Genomic DNA, 19,499 nt, shown 5'->3' on the forward strand with positions numbered 1-19,499 from the left:
AGTGTGTACCTTCTAAAACTGAAGCCTACATCTATCTCTGAGTTGTGAAGAAAATGTATTAAGGTTGTAACAACCAACAAGAATGCACTTTTATGTAGAAATCCATGATTAAATTGAGTCTTCCTGACTAGTGATTTAAATCAATTCCACCCTGGGATGCATATTGTTATATTTTCCTACAAATGTCTAACACAATAAAAATTTTAAGGGTCTTCTCTTCACAAAATACATATCTAACCTCCTTTAACTTTAAGGGGCATTGTGTGTATACTGAGGGGAGAAAAGATCACCTAAACTGGAATTATGTATTTCTTCTAAATATTCAGATTTCTTACACATACTTGCACTGCACTGAACATGGGTAATTCCAACTCACAAAGGGACAAGGCCCTCCTCCACACTGGGAAACATTTCATATTAACTTGTTTTTAAAGATAAAGTGACCAGGGAGCAGATGAGGCAAAATGTGATTACAAACCTCTTAGAAACATAAAGCACTACTTAAACATATGTTTCCTCCCTTCATTCTGGACAGTCTAAATCAGTGGTTTTCAACCTGTGGTCTGTGGACCTCAGGGGTTCTGCAGATTAAGGTTAAGGGGACTGCAAAAGATGACTACAAAAATAAAGTTTCAGATCCCAGAAAAGGCATTCTATTTTTCTGATAAATCAAAATTATCTGAATATCCCCACCTGCAGTCAAAACCTGGAAGTAGTGTTGTTACCACCGAAGCCCAGTTTAGTGCCCTTTCTCACACTGTGTCAAATGCTGTGCCAAACACATGCAACATTTATAGTTGAATTCTGTACAGTCAGTTTTCAGTCTAAGACTACTATGGTAGGGGTCTACAGACCACAGATTGAATTTCCAAACGGATCTGCACCTTCATTCAAATTTTTTTTAGGGGTCCGCATATGAAAAAAGGTTGAAAACCACTGATCTAAATGGTCCTTGGCTGTAATATTAAAACCAACCACAAGAGGCCAGCCTTAGGCTAAAATTTAGAACAAATCCACATGGCTTCCGTTTTGCATTCTTAACAGTCTTGAATAGAATTTATTTACTTATTTATTGAATTTAGGAATGGGGGGGGAGAAGGGGAGAAAACATGCAAAACAAAAATATTCAGTTTCTAAAGCACCCACATAATTTGTAAAACAAGGTTTTAAAATCACCACCATATGGGTAAATGACTAAAAAGAAGGAAAACAAAACAAAACAAAACAAAAACACACTACAAAAGATGAGCCTGGGAGCTTAAATTAATTACTTTGCTAGACACTAAAAATCAGGGACTGAGTAGAGAGACAGGATTTATGGTTTATTAAAATATATAACCCACTAACAACCCCTCCAACTGCCCTTCTCTGCCTCTTTCTTTCCTCATTGCTGGAGGTGGGTTAACGGGCCACTTCACCTTGAATAGCCCCTTGAAATGTGTGTCAACTACTTATGCTACATAATCTGTTCTACCTTGTATTTAGCTGTGACACAGAGTACATTCGCCAGACCTCAAGAAGAGCTCTGTGAACCTTGAAAGCTCATCTCTCTCACCAACAGAAGATGGTCGAATAAAAGGTATTACCTCCCCCCTCGTGTCTCAGTGATGTGGCTGAGCTTTTGAATGCTTCCTTTAAAGCATTCTGTTAGAACATATCAGATGGGTAAGATTTCATCATTTACTAAAGAGTGACACCACTCTTACTCATTCTGAGTAGTGCCACAGAAATCAACAGAAACAGACAATGGAGTAAGGTACTAGGTTATGTCTGTGCTAACTAGGGTGACCAGATGAAACGAAGAAAATATCGGGACACATGGGGGAAGCAAAAAACATACAAACAAATAAAAAACCAAATGCCGGAGCGGCCAAAGCCGCAATATCAGGACAAATGGCGTCCTGACCGTGCATCGGTCAGGATGCGGGACAAAGACCTAAAAATCGGGACGTCTGGTCATCCTAATGCTAACAGAGTATACGCTGGCATAGCCCCCTAGATGCAGCATACACTGACAGAAGGAGCTCTACCTGTATAAAGGAAACCACATCCCCAAACAAGGTTAGTTATGCTGTTAGAAGCCCTGTTCTGTTAGCAGAGTTGCATTTACATAGGGGGAGGATTGTCAGCATAGTTATGTCACTATGGGGTGTGGTTTTGTCACACCCCTGACCTACTTAGCTATGTCAGTAATAATTTAAAGTGTGGCCCAGTCCCTGTGCAGTGTGGGAGAAGGTTGTGGAATGAAGCCAGCTGAATGCTGAATTAGTTCAAGTCGCATTACGTCACTATTTACACTCACTTGAATTACTGCTCAGTTTGGTCCAAAGTCTTTGGTAGCAGATTAATCAACTTTTGCAGTTCATTGAGGGTTTGAAATGATAGTCATCCACACAAGCAGTTTATCACAAGTGAACTAAAGTAACCAAAGATGACATAGCTTAAATAGATCATACCATATAGCTGCTAAGACTCATATCTATTATTTTGCAACATATACACTGCACCTGGGTTCTGTTAGCTTGCGCGCCTAATAACCAGCATTACCCCATATATTCACTTCAGGCAAAACCTGTGTAACACTAACACAGCCGGTTAACTATCCAGGTGCCTGGGTAAGAATGAGGAACTGCTGTCAGAAGGTTCAGATGCATTAATCAGAAGAGTTGCAAGCTTTTTGGGGGTCTTTGATAGACAAAAGGCTCTTCTGGAAGGCTTAATTATTTTATGTAGAATACAAATATACAAACCTCCTTCAGATGTTGTGGAAAAGAATACTTAGGGCAGAAGACATATCTGGTCTGTCGATATATATAGGAAGAGGTAAAGAAACAGGCAGGAACTGATACTAGAACCACCACCATTGATACTAGAAGAACAGTGACAGTTATCCACACTGGAGTTACACCTGCAAGAGACAACAAGAAGAATTTTTCTTAATCTGATTATTCTTTATTATTATTATGAATAAAGAATTTTCAGAATTTAGATCATAGAATCATAGGATTGGAAGGGACCTCAGGAGGTCATCTAGTCCAACCCCCTGCTCATAGCAGGGCCAATCCCCAATTTATGCCACAAATCCCTAAATGGCCCCCTCAAGGATTGAACTCACAACCCTGGGTTTAGCAGGCCAGCGAATAAAATATTTTTTCCTCCACTTTTTCATATTAACAGCTATTTTGGTGAATGACCATTCTTCCTTTTGGTAACAAAAAATACGTACCAACTTTGTTTTTACTTCAACCACTCAAGACATTCTTACTAGATAAGTTTAACCTACAGCCATGATATGTAAACATTTACAGAAAGAAAAAAATTTTAAGTAAATGCGGGGAGGGGGAAAGGAGGGTAACAACATGTAAACTCGCAGCGTACTTATTCCTGGATGCTACAAACCAGGGCACTGAATTCTGTTTCTCTCTAAAGGAAAAATGAAATAATGGTAACAAAAATGACAACTAATTTGGAGGTGGTGGTAGTCCAAAATTCCTTAACTTCCAAAATATTGTGTCTTCTAAAGCTTGGTTTCATGCACGGGGTTGTCACAGCATGTGATATGAATAAACATTGATCAAGGTATCACTTTAAAGCTGTCTATGATTGTTAAGCAGCTGCTTACTAATTAATCTGGGACTGCACTTTTCCTTTTAAATGGAAACACAAAAGCTCTCTTCTAAAAGGAGGCCACCTGACTGATGGTGGCTATGGCCACCATAAATAGCTATTCCATAGATAGCTATTGAGGTGGAGTGGTTGGAAATTGGAGCGTTCAGCCAGTTTCCACTGTGAAGTTAGTACTATAAAAAAATTAAAGACTGGAATCTTGATTAGGCATTGCAGAGGTTACATTGGAGAATTTTTTTAATGATTGATTGGTACTTACTGGTACAGTTGCATAAAAATAAAATATTTAAACAAAGAAACTAGTTGTTTATATTGAGAGTCGATAATAATGGTAGCTTTGGATTGCACTCAGAGAAAAACATCTTTGGTACAATCTTAGTTCCACTGGGGACAATGGCAAAACTTCCCTTGACTTCAGTGGGACCAGGAATTCACTCCTTTGAAAGATGTATCTTGACTAATAAATTGCATGCTTTTTGTAACCATGAAGAAAACTGATTCTCTGGCATGCTTGCCTAAAGATTTTAAACACGAGAACAGAAAAAGAAAGCATGACTGAGCTCTATCCATTTAAAAAAAAAATTCAACAATGTAATTGTTACAAAATGTAAACAGAATCAGACTTTGCAATATAGGGCCAAATTCTACTCTCAGCTATACCTGTGGAAGCCAAAGGGTTCACAAATAAACGTAAATTGGCTTATGGGTAGATGAAGTTTACGCCTGTGCAGAGGGGCCAGCACAAGGCCTATGCACCACTTAAATTGCACTTAAATCTTGCTTAGAAGAGCTTTAGGGGTCCATGTGCCTCATATGGGTCCTCTGCACTGGAGTAAATTTCATCTGTTGTGTATCTTACTATTTGTAGTTATAAGAGACTGAATTAAAGCTCTCCTTTTTTTCTGGCATGAACGTTTCAAATTTTTTGCAACTTAGAGATATGCTTGGATATCACAATGAACAATACAGAAGTAACAAAACATTTCTGAAGGTTTAAATGCATGTTTTTGTTTCTTTTATGTCCATCAATGAGTGCCTTACAATGTTTCATAATTAATCAGGATGTTTATAATGTACTGGTGTGTTAGCTATTACCATTATCAGTTGTCCTATCACAGAACTCCTCACTCAGTTCTCCTGTTTTGTTCCATTCAGGAATAACTGCTTGAACTTGAAGGCAATATATTGTCCAAGGGTCCAAACCAGATAATATTTCGGAGTTATATTTAGTATCTGTGGTTACAACCTATATCAAAGAAGAATACAGAAAATTCAAAGGCAAATTCAAGTTCCAATAAATGAACAAACTGCAGCTTCTAGTTACAACTCCATTTAGTAGTCTTTGCATTTGTAGCTGCACTATGAATTGGATTTACACAGTACCTAGTTCCTGAAAAAGTGAAAGTTTAAAATATCTGCTGTTAAAACAGTTTTGTAGTTGTCTGTATTACTTACTAAACAAGAATCAAAGAAAAGTTTCCTTTTAAGAATTACTTAAAAAGGACACTGCAAATATTAAAATTAATCAGCTGACTTCAAATTCCTTTCTTTCTATTTTAGAACATCCCATTGATGGTGAAAATAATCACCTTCCAAAACAAAAGCTGTAACAGCATTGAAATCCTAGCTCTTAAGCTGGTTGACCAACAGGAAGTGGGCTCTAAGTTTCTTGTGATCAGACTCACAGGTAGTCTCCTTCCACTATACCATAAAAGAATTTTCCAAGAGAAACACTGTAGCAAAAAGAGGGACTCTACAGCTATTATATAAATGTGCACAGAATTTTAAAAAGCAGTATTTTTAAAAAAATCATGCAACTAACAAAACCAAACAAGTATTCATGCAACACACTCTATTTAGGGTAATATATGAAGACCACTCATACTTTAGCTAGAATGTAACATACTGCCTGCTTAAAACAGCTGATCAATGTATGTACTTTGTGTGCAATTGTTCACAGCACTGACTTTTTATTTTCTTCTGGGTGTGTTTAATGGTACTGGTCTTAAGAGTATAAATCCTTATATGGTTAAGGAGGTGCTGCCAAAAGAGATTGCCTCTCTCCCTGTGCAACATCACACTAGGTGACACCAGCTAAAAGTGCGGTTATTTATAGACATGGCTTACAGTAAACTAGGACACATTTTTTTTGTAGGTGGATCTTAGGAGACTTGGTTGCTGTGAGGGAATAAATATACTTGAACAAACTATCCAAGTACTAACTTTAAAAAAAAAAAAAAAAAAAAAAGCTAATGAAATCCCATTGTCCAGCACTTCTTGGAAGCCTCTTTAATCACTGAGGGAATCTCCCAGGTTTGCACTCTAGTACTGGAACCAGACTATTCTCAGTGAAATCTCCTTTTGGGTAACTTGCTTCCTTTGGCAGTTTGCCGAAGGTTGCTTGACCAGGTATGGACTCACTGACTTTCCCTACAGAACAAACACTCTTTCCCCCCTCTTCCTCAATTATTCGTGAGCTGGGGCTAATAAGGTGTTTGGGATGAGAAGATTCCTTTATTTCTGGAACTGCATATTAAGTACTAGACTGGGAATTGTGAAGGATACCTAATATGAATCAGAAGTGCAGCTGCACCAAAGTCTTCATGTATAAAAATTTCCTGTGTTGTACAGAGATCTAGTTATTCCCATTGATATTGATAGAAATTTCTGTCTTTCTTGGATCAAAAGTAAGATTCTATGACACTATAATTAACCTATTATTTATTTTAAAAAAAAATGTCCATGCATATAGTGTGGTGGAGTCTGTGGGGCTGTGGAGCATGCCCACCTCTGGGACAGAATGTCTCTCTGGCTTAGAGGAGGGTGACCATAGTGGAAGTGAGTAAATAGATTATGTCTGATGACAGGGAAGATGGTAGCAGGAGAGAGATTGACCCTATGGCAGCAGCCATGTTAAGCATCCAAAATCAGTCTTTTTTCAAACCAGTATTGTACAATAGATCATTCTAGCAAAACTGCTTGAATCACATATGATTTGGTTGCAGAATAGCTATTCATCATATCCCTAGATATTACCTATGTAGGCACTTCTAAGTTACATTTGTTTTTTTGTGCAGTGTGCATTGGTACTGCTGTGATGATTGCAGTATATACCACTGAAAAAAATAAAAACATTGATGCATAAAGGGAATAAACCCTCATAATTTATTAGCTATTTCTAACTATGGAAGGATAATTTATGCCTATTTAGTAGGTGGTTACTCATTTCTCTGCCAGCTTGCAGAATGCAGGTTGTGACAATTACAAGTTCCTGATAACATTGTAAATTTCAGAGATCTTGTTTTTGCTTCAGCAATGTTAAGTCTCAGAACATTATCAATATCGTATTATAACTAGAAATGCCTGTTCAAAGCTGCAGCTGTAAAACAGTTACACAATAGTCAGTTGAGCAAAAGTTACCTCTTCACTATTGCTTTTTTTCCAGTATAGCACCCTGTAAGCCCAAGAGCCATAATATTTCTTTAAAGGCCACTTGTCTGACCCTTGTACAACAACAGGGCCTGTGAAATCTACATGCAAAGATCCGGATTCAGATTTCACTTTTACGTCTGGTGGTCCAATGATTGCTAAATGAGAAGAGAGGAGGAAAAAAAAAGATCACAAAAATATGATTTCTCACACTGTTCTCAGATTGATATTTTTATATGGTATACAGCACTACACCTAATTACTATCATAATCTTATTTACTTGAAGAAAACTCTTTCACCTCAAAGAATCAGGGATAAATAAACTCTTCATTCACAGATGTGTCAAAGTGACTTTGTCTTTACACTTTAAATAGACTATCTTCCATTGCTGTATACAGTATAATTGTAGCTGTATTGGTCCCAACCACAGAAGTTGGTCCAAGAAAGATATTACCTCACCCACTTGTCTCATTTAAATAGAAGACATTTTTGCTGTCTGTGCCTCCTCCACTCACTAAGCCACCCTCAGTTCTGTTCTGCCAGCTGCTTTCACTAATGGAAGAGGTAAGAATACTAAGGAACCTGCTCCCAGGGCATCTTATTGCCTGCATGTCCCCATGGAGCTGCAGCTCAGAGACGTCAGGCTTCGCTGAGGAAACTTTCTGGTGAAGCGTTTTTATTGCTCTCCTCATTGCAACTCATTTGAGAAACTGCAACTTTTGAATTGCTTCTGAATTTATTATTAATTCTTTTTTACATCAAAGGATATATTTTTATATTTTGAAACTGGCTACTTTACTATATTTTTGTTCCCCCAAATATCTTAGTTTAGTGAGTACTTTAGTCCTCAGTTAGGTTGTGTCTACAATGAACTCTTTCATAAACTCTCCCAATGTTCCACCTGAACCACTGTATGGGTGCTTCTCATCTAAACCTGTACTCAGGTGGTAAAAATGCCAATGGTCAGTTTACACTAGCACTCCAACCATTGCTACCAACAGTGAAGTTACACCAGGGCTACAGCATCAGTGGAAGATTTTAAGAAGCAGCTCAATGTAGACAAGGCTTTGCATTTTTCCAGAAATTCAAACCAGTTATAAAAACATCTCTGGCTGTGGCAGCCTTGGTTACACGGTAATTCCAACTGGTTAAACCAGTGTAAAGTTATGGAAAAATTTCCCAATTGGTGACTCTGATGTTCCTAGGCTGCACCCATACATTAGGGTCTTTAATTTCCCAACAACTACAACTCTGTTGGTGGTAATGCTGGTGGAAACTGCAGATACACATATCATACACCTGGTTAGGTGCTCTGAGCAGTATTAAACAATATGGTGGTAAAAATGACACAGTGATTAAGAGTCCTATCTACATTGCAGATTTTACCAGTGCTGCTCCCTCAATTAGTTTTATACATAGACTCTTTAGTCCAATTATAAATTGGCTTTTGAAGGTCAGTGTTGCTTAGAAGTTAACTCTTTCCTTGAAATGTGAATCAAAATCCTGTTTTCAATGCAATTCTTCATAAAATTCTGACTTGTTAATGGTTTTGTTCTCTGATATGGGGGTTCATCTTAAGTACTACTCTTTCTGTCCCCAAACTCTCATAGTATTTGTTAAATACTTCAATTTTCTATGTTGTAGTTCAGCTTTTCTGGTCAGACAGTTTTAATTCTCTCCAAGTTAAGCTTTGGAAAAAACACAAACCCCCAAAACATGCTCTCATTTTCCAAATTTCTTTTTCTTCCTTAAGTATTACATTTGCACTAATGTATGCAACTAACCTTCCCCTTGTAAGCATTTTCAGATTTCCTATAGAGTAACTGGTCATATGTTTTTTGTCCTACTGTGAGAAATTTTTCTCAATTAATACTTTAAACTGATCAATGCTTTAAAGTCTTTTTTGAAAAGTCCTTCAAGAGTTAGTGCATGGATATGGGAGTCAGTTTACAGAGAGATGTCTAAGTGAAGAGATCAAAGAGCAATGGCCATCACATCTTGTGAATTTGGAATTTAATATGGAAAAATTATGTCAAACACTGTCCTGATATAAACAATTGCACTGGGAAAGTGAGACTGGAAACAAACTCTGAAAACCAAGGACTAGAAAGGTTAAGCTTTAAGTAAATTCAAACCAAGCCAGAGAAGAAGGGAAAACTAAGAATTGCTTCTAGAGGTAGAGAAACCAAAGAGGCCTCTTGCATACCTTCCCATTGACATCTGTGCAGTGGAGAAATAGAAGTTTTGGATAGTCTGACAAAATCAGTGCTTGCTGATGGATGAAACAATTTTGAGAATGCATTGACAAAGATCCTGTTCACCACAAACTCAGACAACAGCATGCTGTCCAAGATCTCTGCTATAAGAAAGTGATGAAGTGCCAAGTTTGACCACCTTTCACACAAGACAGCAAACATGGTAGCTTCAAAATGATTTTTTTTTAATTGAAGAGTAAACTTTTTTCCCCTTGAACATGTCCAAATATAGGATGGAGGTGGAGTGGGGAGGGGGGAGGAGAGTTAATTTTTTTCCCCCGGCTTAGTAACAAGAAAGTAGCTGAATTGATTTAAATATGTAGGAAGTTAGAATCCTTGGAGGTAAAGCACTCCTGCTCTAAATATTTGTATGCAATATTTTTTTTAGGGGGGAAATATATGTATGTGTGTGTGTGTGTGTGTGTGTGTGTTAAAATCCCTCAAAAGATGTCTCAGAATGGAAGAATAGTCAATGATGACCTACATATACTTTTGATTTTACTACATTTTCTGTACTCCTGGGGGAATTCTGCACCACTTCACTTGTGCATAATTAATGAGCCATTAATATTTTTAATTTTTTTGCACAGAAAAAAGCTTCTGCCAGGAAGTTGCTGCACTTCTGCCTTTTGCCTACCGGAGGGCATTGTGGCAATAGAACAGAGCAGCAGCTCCTAGCCAATTAGAGAAAAGAAAGAGCCTGCCTTCTTCACAGTGCCTGTCAGGCCAGGTCAGAAGACAGGAGATATGGGAAGACAGACAGCATGGGGCTGCTGGGTGGTCAGATGGGGGCTCATAAGGGCTAGTGGGGGAAGACAGACTGGGGCATGGGCTGAATGGGAGTGGAGGCTCAGGGCCACATTGGGACAGGAGGGTGGCTGGGTGGGGGAACAGAAACACATGGTGACAGCAAGGTGGGCCCAGGGCTGCATGGGGATGGGGGGAGTGAGTGTCTACATGGGGATGGAGGGACACATGGACGGGGGTGCAACACATGGGGGTGCAGGGAAACATGGGGCCAGGGCCAGGTGTGCCTGACTGAATGGGAGAGGCTAGGGATCAGTCAGGGTCTACCTGCAGGAAGCTCCTTAACAATCCCTCCCTGCCTCCCACAAAAACCTGTTCCATACTTTTCCCCACCCATACCCAACAGCCCTCCAAGTTCACACCCAGGCTTCTTCTCAGCAATTACTTCCCTCTCCCTCAGCTCCTCCATTACCCCTGACTCCCCCAAGCCTTTGCACTGCTACTGAGGGGTGCAGGAAATACCTTTCTGTATTGTAGTTTAAATGAATTATTACTCACAGTTCTGTATTAATATGCCTAGTAAGGAACCTATTTGTCAAAAAACATTTCCTGAATCTTTTTTGTTGTCTGTATTGTTACAGACATACTTGCTGACAGGTATTTTGAAATAAATGACTAAAAATAATTGAAACTTGTGTTATTTTGACAAATAAAATATGCAGAATTTTGCAGAATTTGAAAATACTGTAAGCAGAATGTTTAATTTTTTGGTGCAGAATTCCCCCAGAAGTATTTGTGAGAGCAACTCTTCTCTTCCCAAAAAGTATACCAAATAGGACTCGGATATTTCATATTTTACTTAAAATAATTTGCAAATTTAAAACAATCTGTATTTTAATCTCTCTACTTATTCAGATTAATTGCAATTTTATTTAATTAACAGTTCGCTATTAGTGGGCAAAAGTTTCCCGTGTAGGGGAAGCCTTACTGTCATCGAGTGGCTTAAAGATGGCGTTCACCCAGTCTGACTCTTCGTTCTCTGATTCAGCTCTGACTCGCAAGGTGTAGTTTCCATATACAGACAGAGAAGAGAAGTCACACTCCGTGATGACAATGTTCTTACACAAATTCCTGTTATAAAGACTGCTGAAGAGGAGGCAAAAGAATTGCATCGAAGTCATATATTAGGAACAAGAAAATATCTTTCATTTCAGTGAAGCAGGTAAGTGGCAGTACTCACTCACCATGTATTAACATTGCTAATTATCACTCAGGCAAAAATCATTAGCTAAAAAAAAATAAGAACATGGATATATCTATATCTATCACATACTTATATATAGGTATTAGACACTCGTAATATCTATTAGGATAGTCTATTATTACTTTATGATAAAGGTAGAGATTAAGGTGACCATTCAGCAAAAAGTACACTTTTGCTCTGACTTGGCACCTGCAAATCCTGATTGAGCAGACAGAAAATGCCTGATACCAAAGCCAAGTTCAACTATGCCTGCATTTTCAGTCTAATTCTCACCCTTCTACAAATGGTCCTTTGGATAGGCCTTACACTATCCTAATCTTTCATTATATGCCCAGGTCTTGAATGGGTACTAGTTAACATGTGGAATGTTACTTCTGTTTTGTATGTAGAGCCCACCCTGGAACAGGAGCTTGCTACCCTGGCAGTTTGGGGGTCCCACACATCCCTCGTACCTTCCCCCTGCTGACTGACATAGCAGACATGCTTGCTTTGTGTTCTACATCTTTTTAGAGGCCCTTGCTCAGCAGGCACCCTACTGTCTGACATTCCCCCACCTAAGGTTCTGCTCTTTCTTTGCCGAGAAATGAACCTTTTGACTCATTGGGGTAATTTGCTGTCTAGGCTTTGTTCAGCTACTGAAGCAGCCAGGGATCTAATACTAGACTAGAGGAGTCCTCAGCCTTCTTTAGAGTGCTCCCCACAAAATTCTTCCCCTCCCAATCAAAGACCAATCTGGAGTGAAAACATGGGAAAAATTCCTGACAAAAAGGGGCCTCAGAGTAAGCTGCTGAGAACCTCTGCTTTTGAGCACAGAGGCAGCAGACTGGGGAACATTCTTGCTGAACTTCACGAGCCGCGTCTGTAGAGGGCCCTGACAAACAGATTGCTCTGGGGAAAAAGTGGAACCTGTTGCCTGCATTAGAAATTGGAAAACGTGGGAGAATGCATCAGTACTAAGCCTGTTGAAGTAGTAGTTTCCTAGGACAGAGGATGTAAATTTACATGTAGCTGACCGATTACGGTTAAGATTACATGGTGTTTCCCATTCCAGATGAATATGTGACAAACTAATGAATATTAAAAACTATAAAGCTTGCCCTCTAATATGTATCTAGCTCAGGAGAAGGTGTCTTATGTGCATAAGCCAAAAGAAAGGGACAGTCCACGTCTGGAAAAAAAAAAGTCACAAGAACACAATACTATAAACTGTAAGTTTATCTAAGACATCTTGCAAAGGTAAATACACAAAGCTCTTAGACCTACCTTATAGACTCGACTGTATAAGTAATATTTTCTTTGTGAAAAGTAGGTGGATCCCACTGTAGAGTGCTATTCAAGTTAAATGAATTAATTCTTACATTTTTTGGTTCTGGCACAATTCCAAATGCTGAAAAACAAACAAACCAGTGTAATATATGTTCTTCCAATGACTGAAGTAACAAATAACCCTTTTTGAAAACTGGAAAAGAGACTAGAAGTATTGCTGGAATATACACATACTGTACTGCTAACTAGTAGTTTCCGTGACTACTGAGTTATGATCATCATTTTGATTCTTTACAGATGAGTTAGAAATTATACCAGCCAAGCCAGTCACTAAGAGCTGTGCTTTGTATTGTGCTTCAGAGCCGATTTCATTTTAAATCACAGGAGAGAAACCAAATAATGTGCATGCTCTTTAAGAAAAAAAAACCTAATTAGCAACTTTATGTGCATATTGTAGATGTAATAATGCATGAAACTAATGTGTGAGAAGTACACTCCATGCACCTGCACAAGACAGAAACTAAATTTTAACACAGGAACTCCATTTCAAGTACAGAGTTTACTTCCTCAAATGTGACCTCTTCCTGTACCCATAAAATTTCAGTCAGAACGTCCATTAAATTAGAAGAGAATGTCACTTATGTACATAATTTGGATCTAGAATTTTTGATTTAAAGAAATTCTGGCATTTCACTTTTCTCCTTGCCAAATGAGCTTGTGGGGTGAAATTCTGGCCTAATTAAAGTCAATGGAAGAAGTCCCATAGACATCAGTGAGAACCAGATTTCATCTATGGCCATCAAGATATTTCCTGATCTGCTACATACTGAGGATATGTTTACGCTATGGAGACTATACCAGCATTGCTATACTGGCATAGACCCATACTGCAGATGCAGTCCACACCAACAGAAGGAGTTTTTCTGTCAGGGTAGAAACACCACCTCCTTGGAAGACATTAGCTGCGTAGATGGAAGCAATCTGTATTGGGGGGTTTGTTAGCCATGTTGGTCAGTGGGGTGGATTTTCACACCCCTGAACAATGTAGCTATGCCAACATAACTTTTCAATGTAGACCAAGATGAAACTACTATAAATGGACCAAGTTCAAAACTCTGTCTCTCTGTCACAGATTATCAGTGCTGTAGAGGTGTTATGCTCAACTATGGGAAATAGGGAGGTATAGACTTCCATACACTCTACAACACCCTCTGTGGCCAACTCAAGAGCCACTGACTGGCTCCAAAGGAAGTCAAATCCAGTCCTCTATGGGGCCATCTATACTAGGGCCTTATTGGAACTAGGACATTGGCACTATTTTTCAGCAATGGCGCAGCTGCCCCAGTGCTTCCAAAGGGCATAAGGTCCAGTATAGACAGTTATTTTTCATCCCATGTCATTTTCAGAGCTCTACACCATTGCTGAAAAACTGGAAAGAAAATGTCCAATTTTCTAGTGTAGAAAATAAACCATGGCAGACAACATGAGGTAACACTGTTTTGGCAAAGCAGCCTTCTGGCTGCATCAAGAAGCTTCCATTGTATCTCATTTTCTCCAAAGAGGCTACACAACTCTCTACACTCACGATTTCAACACAATATAAATAAAAGTGACCTGGAAAGGGAAGTGGATTTGTGCCCCTTTATACATCATAAACAAATGAAAAGAGGTGTGAAAGATTTTTGTTAAAAAAAAAAGTTCTGCTTGGTGCTTTCCCCACCTCTCCCAAAAACCACATCTTGTCTGTCTGACTGGAGAACTAATTAGGAAACAACATCAAAGGAGGCAAGAGTCTCAGCTCTCTGCAATTCAGAAGAGCAGAGATTTTAGACTATATGAAGTTTTAATTTTTATCATCTATTTGACTCCACTACCTAATGAATCCTTCGTTAAAATTTCACCACCCCACCTTCAACTACAATGGGAGAGCTCACAAAAAGCATCTTCACAAAAGTCCTCCAGCAAAACCATAAAAGGCAAAACTTGACATGATGCTTGTTATTTGCAACGTGGAAACACTTATTTTTATTTGTAAAATAAAATGGCCCTCCCAAACTATCCCTAATGTTTCAGGCTCAGATCCATTTAAGAAGAAATTCCTTTTCAGATCACTTTTAAGACTTGATAAGATAGTCTCTATAAGCACAGGGCCAGCTTTTCAGCTGTTGTAAATTGCGGTAGCTCTATCTGGCCATAGCATAAATGTTATTTTAAAATGTTTATTGTTCAAATTTCATTAAAAAATATAAATATCAGCTTCAGTACTTTTGCTTCACTGCTATTTTCTTCAGTTGCTGCATGGAATCTGGGGTGTTTCAGTTATACAGACACATTCCCTCTACACAAGTCACATGGTCTTTGGCTGATTGATGCCCTTAGTTGTGGAGCACGGGTGGGCAAAGCAACAGCGTCCAGCCCATCAGACCTTTAAATTTGGCCCTTGAGCTCCTACTAGGGAGTGGGGTCAGGGGCTTGCCCCGTTTCGCGCATGCTGTGGCTCTGCACAGCTCCCAGAAGCAGTGGCATGTCCCCACTCCAGCTCCTATGCGTAGGGGCAGCCAGGGGGCTCCGAAAGCTGCCCCAGCCCCAAGCACCGGCTCTGCAGTTCCCGTTGGCCAGGAACTGCGGCCAATGGGAGCTGCAGGTGTGGTGCCTGTGGATGGGACAGTGCGCAAAGCTGCCTGGCTGGCGCCTCTGCATCGGAGCTGGAGGGGGGGACATGCTGCTGCTTCCGGAAGCTGCTTCTGGTAAGCAGCGCCTGGAGCCTGCACCCCTGACATTCTTCCACGTCCCAACCTCCTGTCCCAGCCTTGATCCCACTCCTACCCTTTGAACCCCTCGGTTCCAGCCCAGAGAACCCTCTTGCATCCCAAACGCCTCATCCCCAGCCCCACCCCAGAGCCTGCACCCTCAGCCAGAGCCCTCATGCCCCCCTCCCCACACCACAATCCCCTGTCTGGAGCCCCCTCCCACACACCGAACCCCTCAGCCCCAGCCTGGAGCCCCCTCCCCCGCATCCTGAATCCCTAATTTCTGGCCTCATCCTGGAACCCACACCCCCAGCCCAGAGCCCCTCCCACACTGCCCCAGCCTGGAGCCCCCTCCCATACTCTGAACCCCTCTGCTCCACCCCCAGCCTGCAGTCCTCTCAGCACTCCAAACCCCTCACCCCTGGCCCCACTCCAGAGCCCACACCGCCAGCCGGAGCCCTCACCCTCTCCCACACCCCAACCCCCAATTCTGTGAGCATTCATGGCCTGCCATACAATTTCCATACCCAGATGTGGCCCGCAGGCCAAAAAGTTTGCCCACCCCTGATCGGGAGGGTCAAATTCTCCTTGTTCATAGTCTTTTGATTTCAATAGAATTAGACCAGTGCAACTGAGAGGAAAATCTGACTCTTAATATTTAATTAATACCAAAGATCAGCCGAAGACCATTCTCTTTCCCTAATCATAAATCTCATAAACAAGATATTAGAGTGCAGCAATATTTAAACTCTACAGTAAATGTACACTAGACTGATATTTTGAAAATGAAAAGGTTCTGAATTGGCCAAGTGGCCCCAGCAAAAGGGTTTTAAAGATAGGGATTTCTCAGATCTGGGCCTTTGGGAAGTCCTGAGAATCAAGCAACTCAGCAGAGTACTGGGGAGGTCAGGAATGAAAACCACCATACACTTAATTGCAAGGATCAGTCAACTCCTGATCCCACTGCAACAGCCATTGCATACAACATAGGCATGATTTTTTTTCTGAGCATTTCCTGCTTTTTTTCCGATTGGTAGCACTGAGCAGAGGACCAGGGGTATGGCAGGAGTAAGAAAGACATGATAAGTATTTCTTCCACTCTATTGAGTGCTGATAAGGCCTCAGCTGGAATAATGGGTTCAGTTCTGGGCGCCACATTTCAGGGAAGTGGACAAACTGGATAAAGTCCAAAGGAGAGCAACAAAAATGATTAAAAATCTAGAAAACATGACCTATGAGGAAACATTGAAAAAACTGGGTTTAGTCTGGAAAAGAGAAGACTGGGGAGGGGGCAACCTGATATCCATTCTCAAGTACATAAAAGGTTGTTAAAGAGAGGAGGCAGGCCAGGGGCCCATGGCCCTGTCACTTTTAAAAGCGGTAGGCTATGCCCTTCCCCTTTTTACTGGCCAAAAGGGGCAAATGATTGGGGTCGGGGTGGGGGAAGAGGTGGAGAGGAACAAGCAGGGGGTAGGGTCTTGGGAGGAAGAGGTGGTGCATGTGTAGAGCCATGGTTCAGGCACTGGTGGCTCCCCACTTTTAGCGAGCTTCTGCCACTCCTGAGGAGGGTAAACAACAGTTCTCCTTAACCTCTGAGGATAGGAGAAGCAGCAACAGGCTTAAATTGCAGCGGGGCGAGGCATAAGGGATAGCTCAGTGGTTTGAGCATTGGCCTGCTAAACCCAGGGTTGTGAGCTCAATCCTTGAGGGGGCCCTTTAGGGATCTGGGGCAAAAATTGGGGATTGGTCCTGCTTTGAGCAGGGGGTTGGACTAGATGACCTCCTCAGGTCCCTTCCAACCCTGATATTCTAAGGGTGGTTTAGGTTGGACATTAGGAAAAACTTCCTGTCAGGGTGGTTAAGCACTGGAATAAATTGCCTAGGGAGGTTGTGGAATCTCCATCATTAGGAGTTTAAGAGCAGGTTAGACAAACACCTGTTAGGAATGGTCTAGTTATTACTTAGCCTCAAGTGTAGGGGACTGGACTAGATGACCTGTTGAGATCCCTTCCAGTCCTACGCTTCTATGGTTCTATAACCAGTCCCCTTGGAGAACTACCCAACCAACCCCTCTCAACTCCCATGCTGCCAGGAGGCAACCTGAGGACATCAGTCACTGTCCTGTGCCACGGATGTGTTTCACCACCATGTCCTTTGTTGGGAGCTATGGGGAGGGGAAGAAAACATGCCTGCCTGAAGCGGCTTGAGTCTGCAACCAAGCCAACTGAGCTAGAGGGAAAGTCACGCTTGGCCCAGGGCTATGGAGAGGGGAAAGCCCGAGATGGTGTTGGCCAAAGATCTGAGTTTAAGGGCAAAATCCCAGCCCCCTTGAAGTCGATGGGAGTTTTGTCATCCAGGTCTGGGGGAGAGGGCCAGGACTGCACCAAGTCCTCCCGCATCTAAAACTACCTAAGTATCCTCCCTCAAACCCCTCCTCCCAACTCTCTTTGTGGGGCTGCCTACAGACCAGGTGACAAGCGTTTGGCTGCTGGCGCACAGTCTCGCCTGGGGGCCTCCCAGCCCGCCCTGGGGCTCAGCAGCCCACCTTCTCCCTAGCCCCACTCTGGAGCTGGAAGCTCTCTGGGGCAGGGCCCGGCCCGGCCCTGCTCTACGTGGGCCCGGCGCCCCGGCCTCCTGCGCCCCGGCTAGTTCCCCGGCCGAGCCACTGGGGGGAGGCGCCGCCGCCGCCTGCGCACTGGGGGCTCCCTTGGGAAAGGAGCGCTGGCGGGGAAAGTGCCGGAGCCCCGCTGTGGCACACGTGGTCCAGGACCCGCGGGGGAAGTAGCCAAGCGACCCCCCCCTTCCTGCCTCCCTACCGCCACCCGGCAGGAGCCGCCGCGGCACTCACCCGACGAGACAAGGCAGCCGGCCACCAGCGCCAGGAAACGCCGGGCCATGGCAAGGGCTGGCGGTCCCCCTGGCTGCCCGCGGGGTGCGGCCGGAGCGCCCGCCTGGCTGCTACCCAGCGGAGGCCCCCAGCTCGAGTGCTTTCCTAGCCCGGCACCTGGTCCCGCCTCCGCACTGGGCGAGCTCGCCAGGCCCGGCCCGGCCCAGCCCGGCCCGGCCCTCCTTCCTGCAGGTGAACTCTGTCCCCTGTGCGGCGCGCCAGGAGGAAACGCGCTGCCCGCTGCGCTCGCAAACGCCCCCGCAGCGCCGGGCCCTGCGCGTTGCAGAGCAGGAGCAGCTGGGCTCAAACTGGGGCAAGGTGAAAGCTCCGGGAGGCGTTTGCTGCCAGCTCCCTGTATCCCGCTGGGGACCGAGAGGGCCAAACCAATCCCCCGCCATCTCCAGGCGGACCGAGCGCCCAGCCCCCAGGAGGGAGAAACCCATCGCCGAGATCATTGGAGTCACCGCATTGGGTGTAAAGGAGGATGACCAGAGGTCCTGTTTTTATAGGGACACTCCTAATTAGGGTGACCAGACAGCAAGTGTGAAAAATCGGGATGGGGATGGGGGAGGCAATAGGCGCCCTATACAAGACAAAGCCCCAAATATTGGGACTTTCCCTATAAAATCTGGACATTGGTCATCCTAGTCCCGGTATTCGGGACTTTTTCTTACATAGATGCCGATTACGCCCCACCCCCGTCCCGATTTTTCACACTTGCTATCTGGTCACCCTAGTGTAAATCTATATTTTCAGCTCTCCCCTCATTATCCACCCACCAGCTCTTTCTCCTGTGTGTGCTGGTGGGGATTTCTTGTGCTACCTTCTTGTAGTATTGTAGCAAAGGTGGTGGGCGGGAGTTAACAGTTTTTTCTTGTACAATACTCCAGTTTTGTAACTCTTACTGTACCACTTTGTAACTATCAAAGAGAAATGATACCTTCTTCCATTTATCCACCCCTGGAAGAAATCATGCTGGGGCAAAAGCTGTTGGTTGCTAATAAAAGGGGAAATATAATTCTCTTTATGAATATGTTATATTTTTTCTGGGACCATCTGTCCTGCTCTTTGGGATTTTTATATATATTTACTATAATGACAATCTTACCTACTGCACATACATATAAAAATATCTCTTAACAATCATACATTTGTAGCTATTCCCAATGGGTCAGACCCTGTTTAGGTACAGAGCATCTTTAGCTGCCATTGGAATCAATAGCAGAGTTAACAGTGCTCAGCACATACACCAGTATACATCTAGATCAGTGAT

General features: G+C 42.5%; 1 protein-coding gene across 3 annotated transcripts in view; it reads right to left on the reverse strand.

Annotated features, from left to right (window-relative positions):
* IL10RB (interleukin 10 receptor subunit beta) overlaps positions 1-18,655 on the reverse strand; it is a 41,329-nt gene extending 22,674 nt beyond the window's left edge. Inside the window, exons 1-6 of one of the 3 annotated variants that reach the window (XM_073361978.2) lie at positions 18,188-18,655; positions 12,587-12,710; positions 11,048-11,205; positions 7,048-7,214; positions 4,723-4,873; positions 2,751-2,908 (exon numbers count right to left, since the gene is read on the reverse strand). In XM_073361978.2, coding sequence (XP_073218079.1) covers positions 2,751-2,908; positions 4,723-4,873; positions 7,048-7,214; positions 11,048-11,205; positions 12,587-12,710; positions 18,188-18,236 — 807 coding nt within the window. In that variant the 5' untranslated portion in view covers positions 18,237-18,655. The remainder of the gene's footprint in view (positions 1-2,750; positions 2,909-4,722; positions 4,874-7,047; positions 7,215-11,047; positions 11,206-12,586; positions 12,711-18,187) is intronic. The other 2 variants (XM_073361968.2, XM_073361958.2) reach the window with 2 other exon arrangements.
* Positions 18,656-19,499: the final 844 nt, after the last annotated feature.

This window comes from Lepidochelys kempii, chromosome 1, assembly GCF_965140285.1.
Source record: "Lepidochelys kempii isolate rLepKem1 chromosome 1, rLepKem1.hap1, whole genome shotgun sequence".
NCBI lineage: Eukaryota > Metazoa > Chordata > Testudines > Cheloniidae > Lepidochelys > Lepidochelys kempii.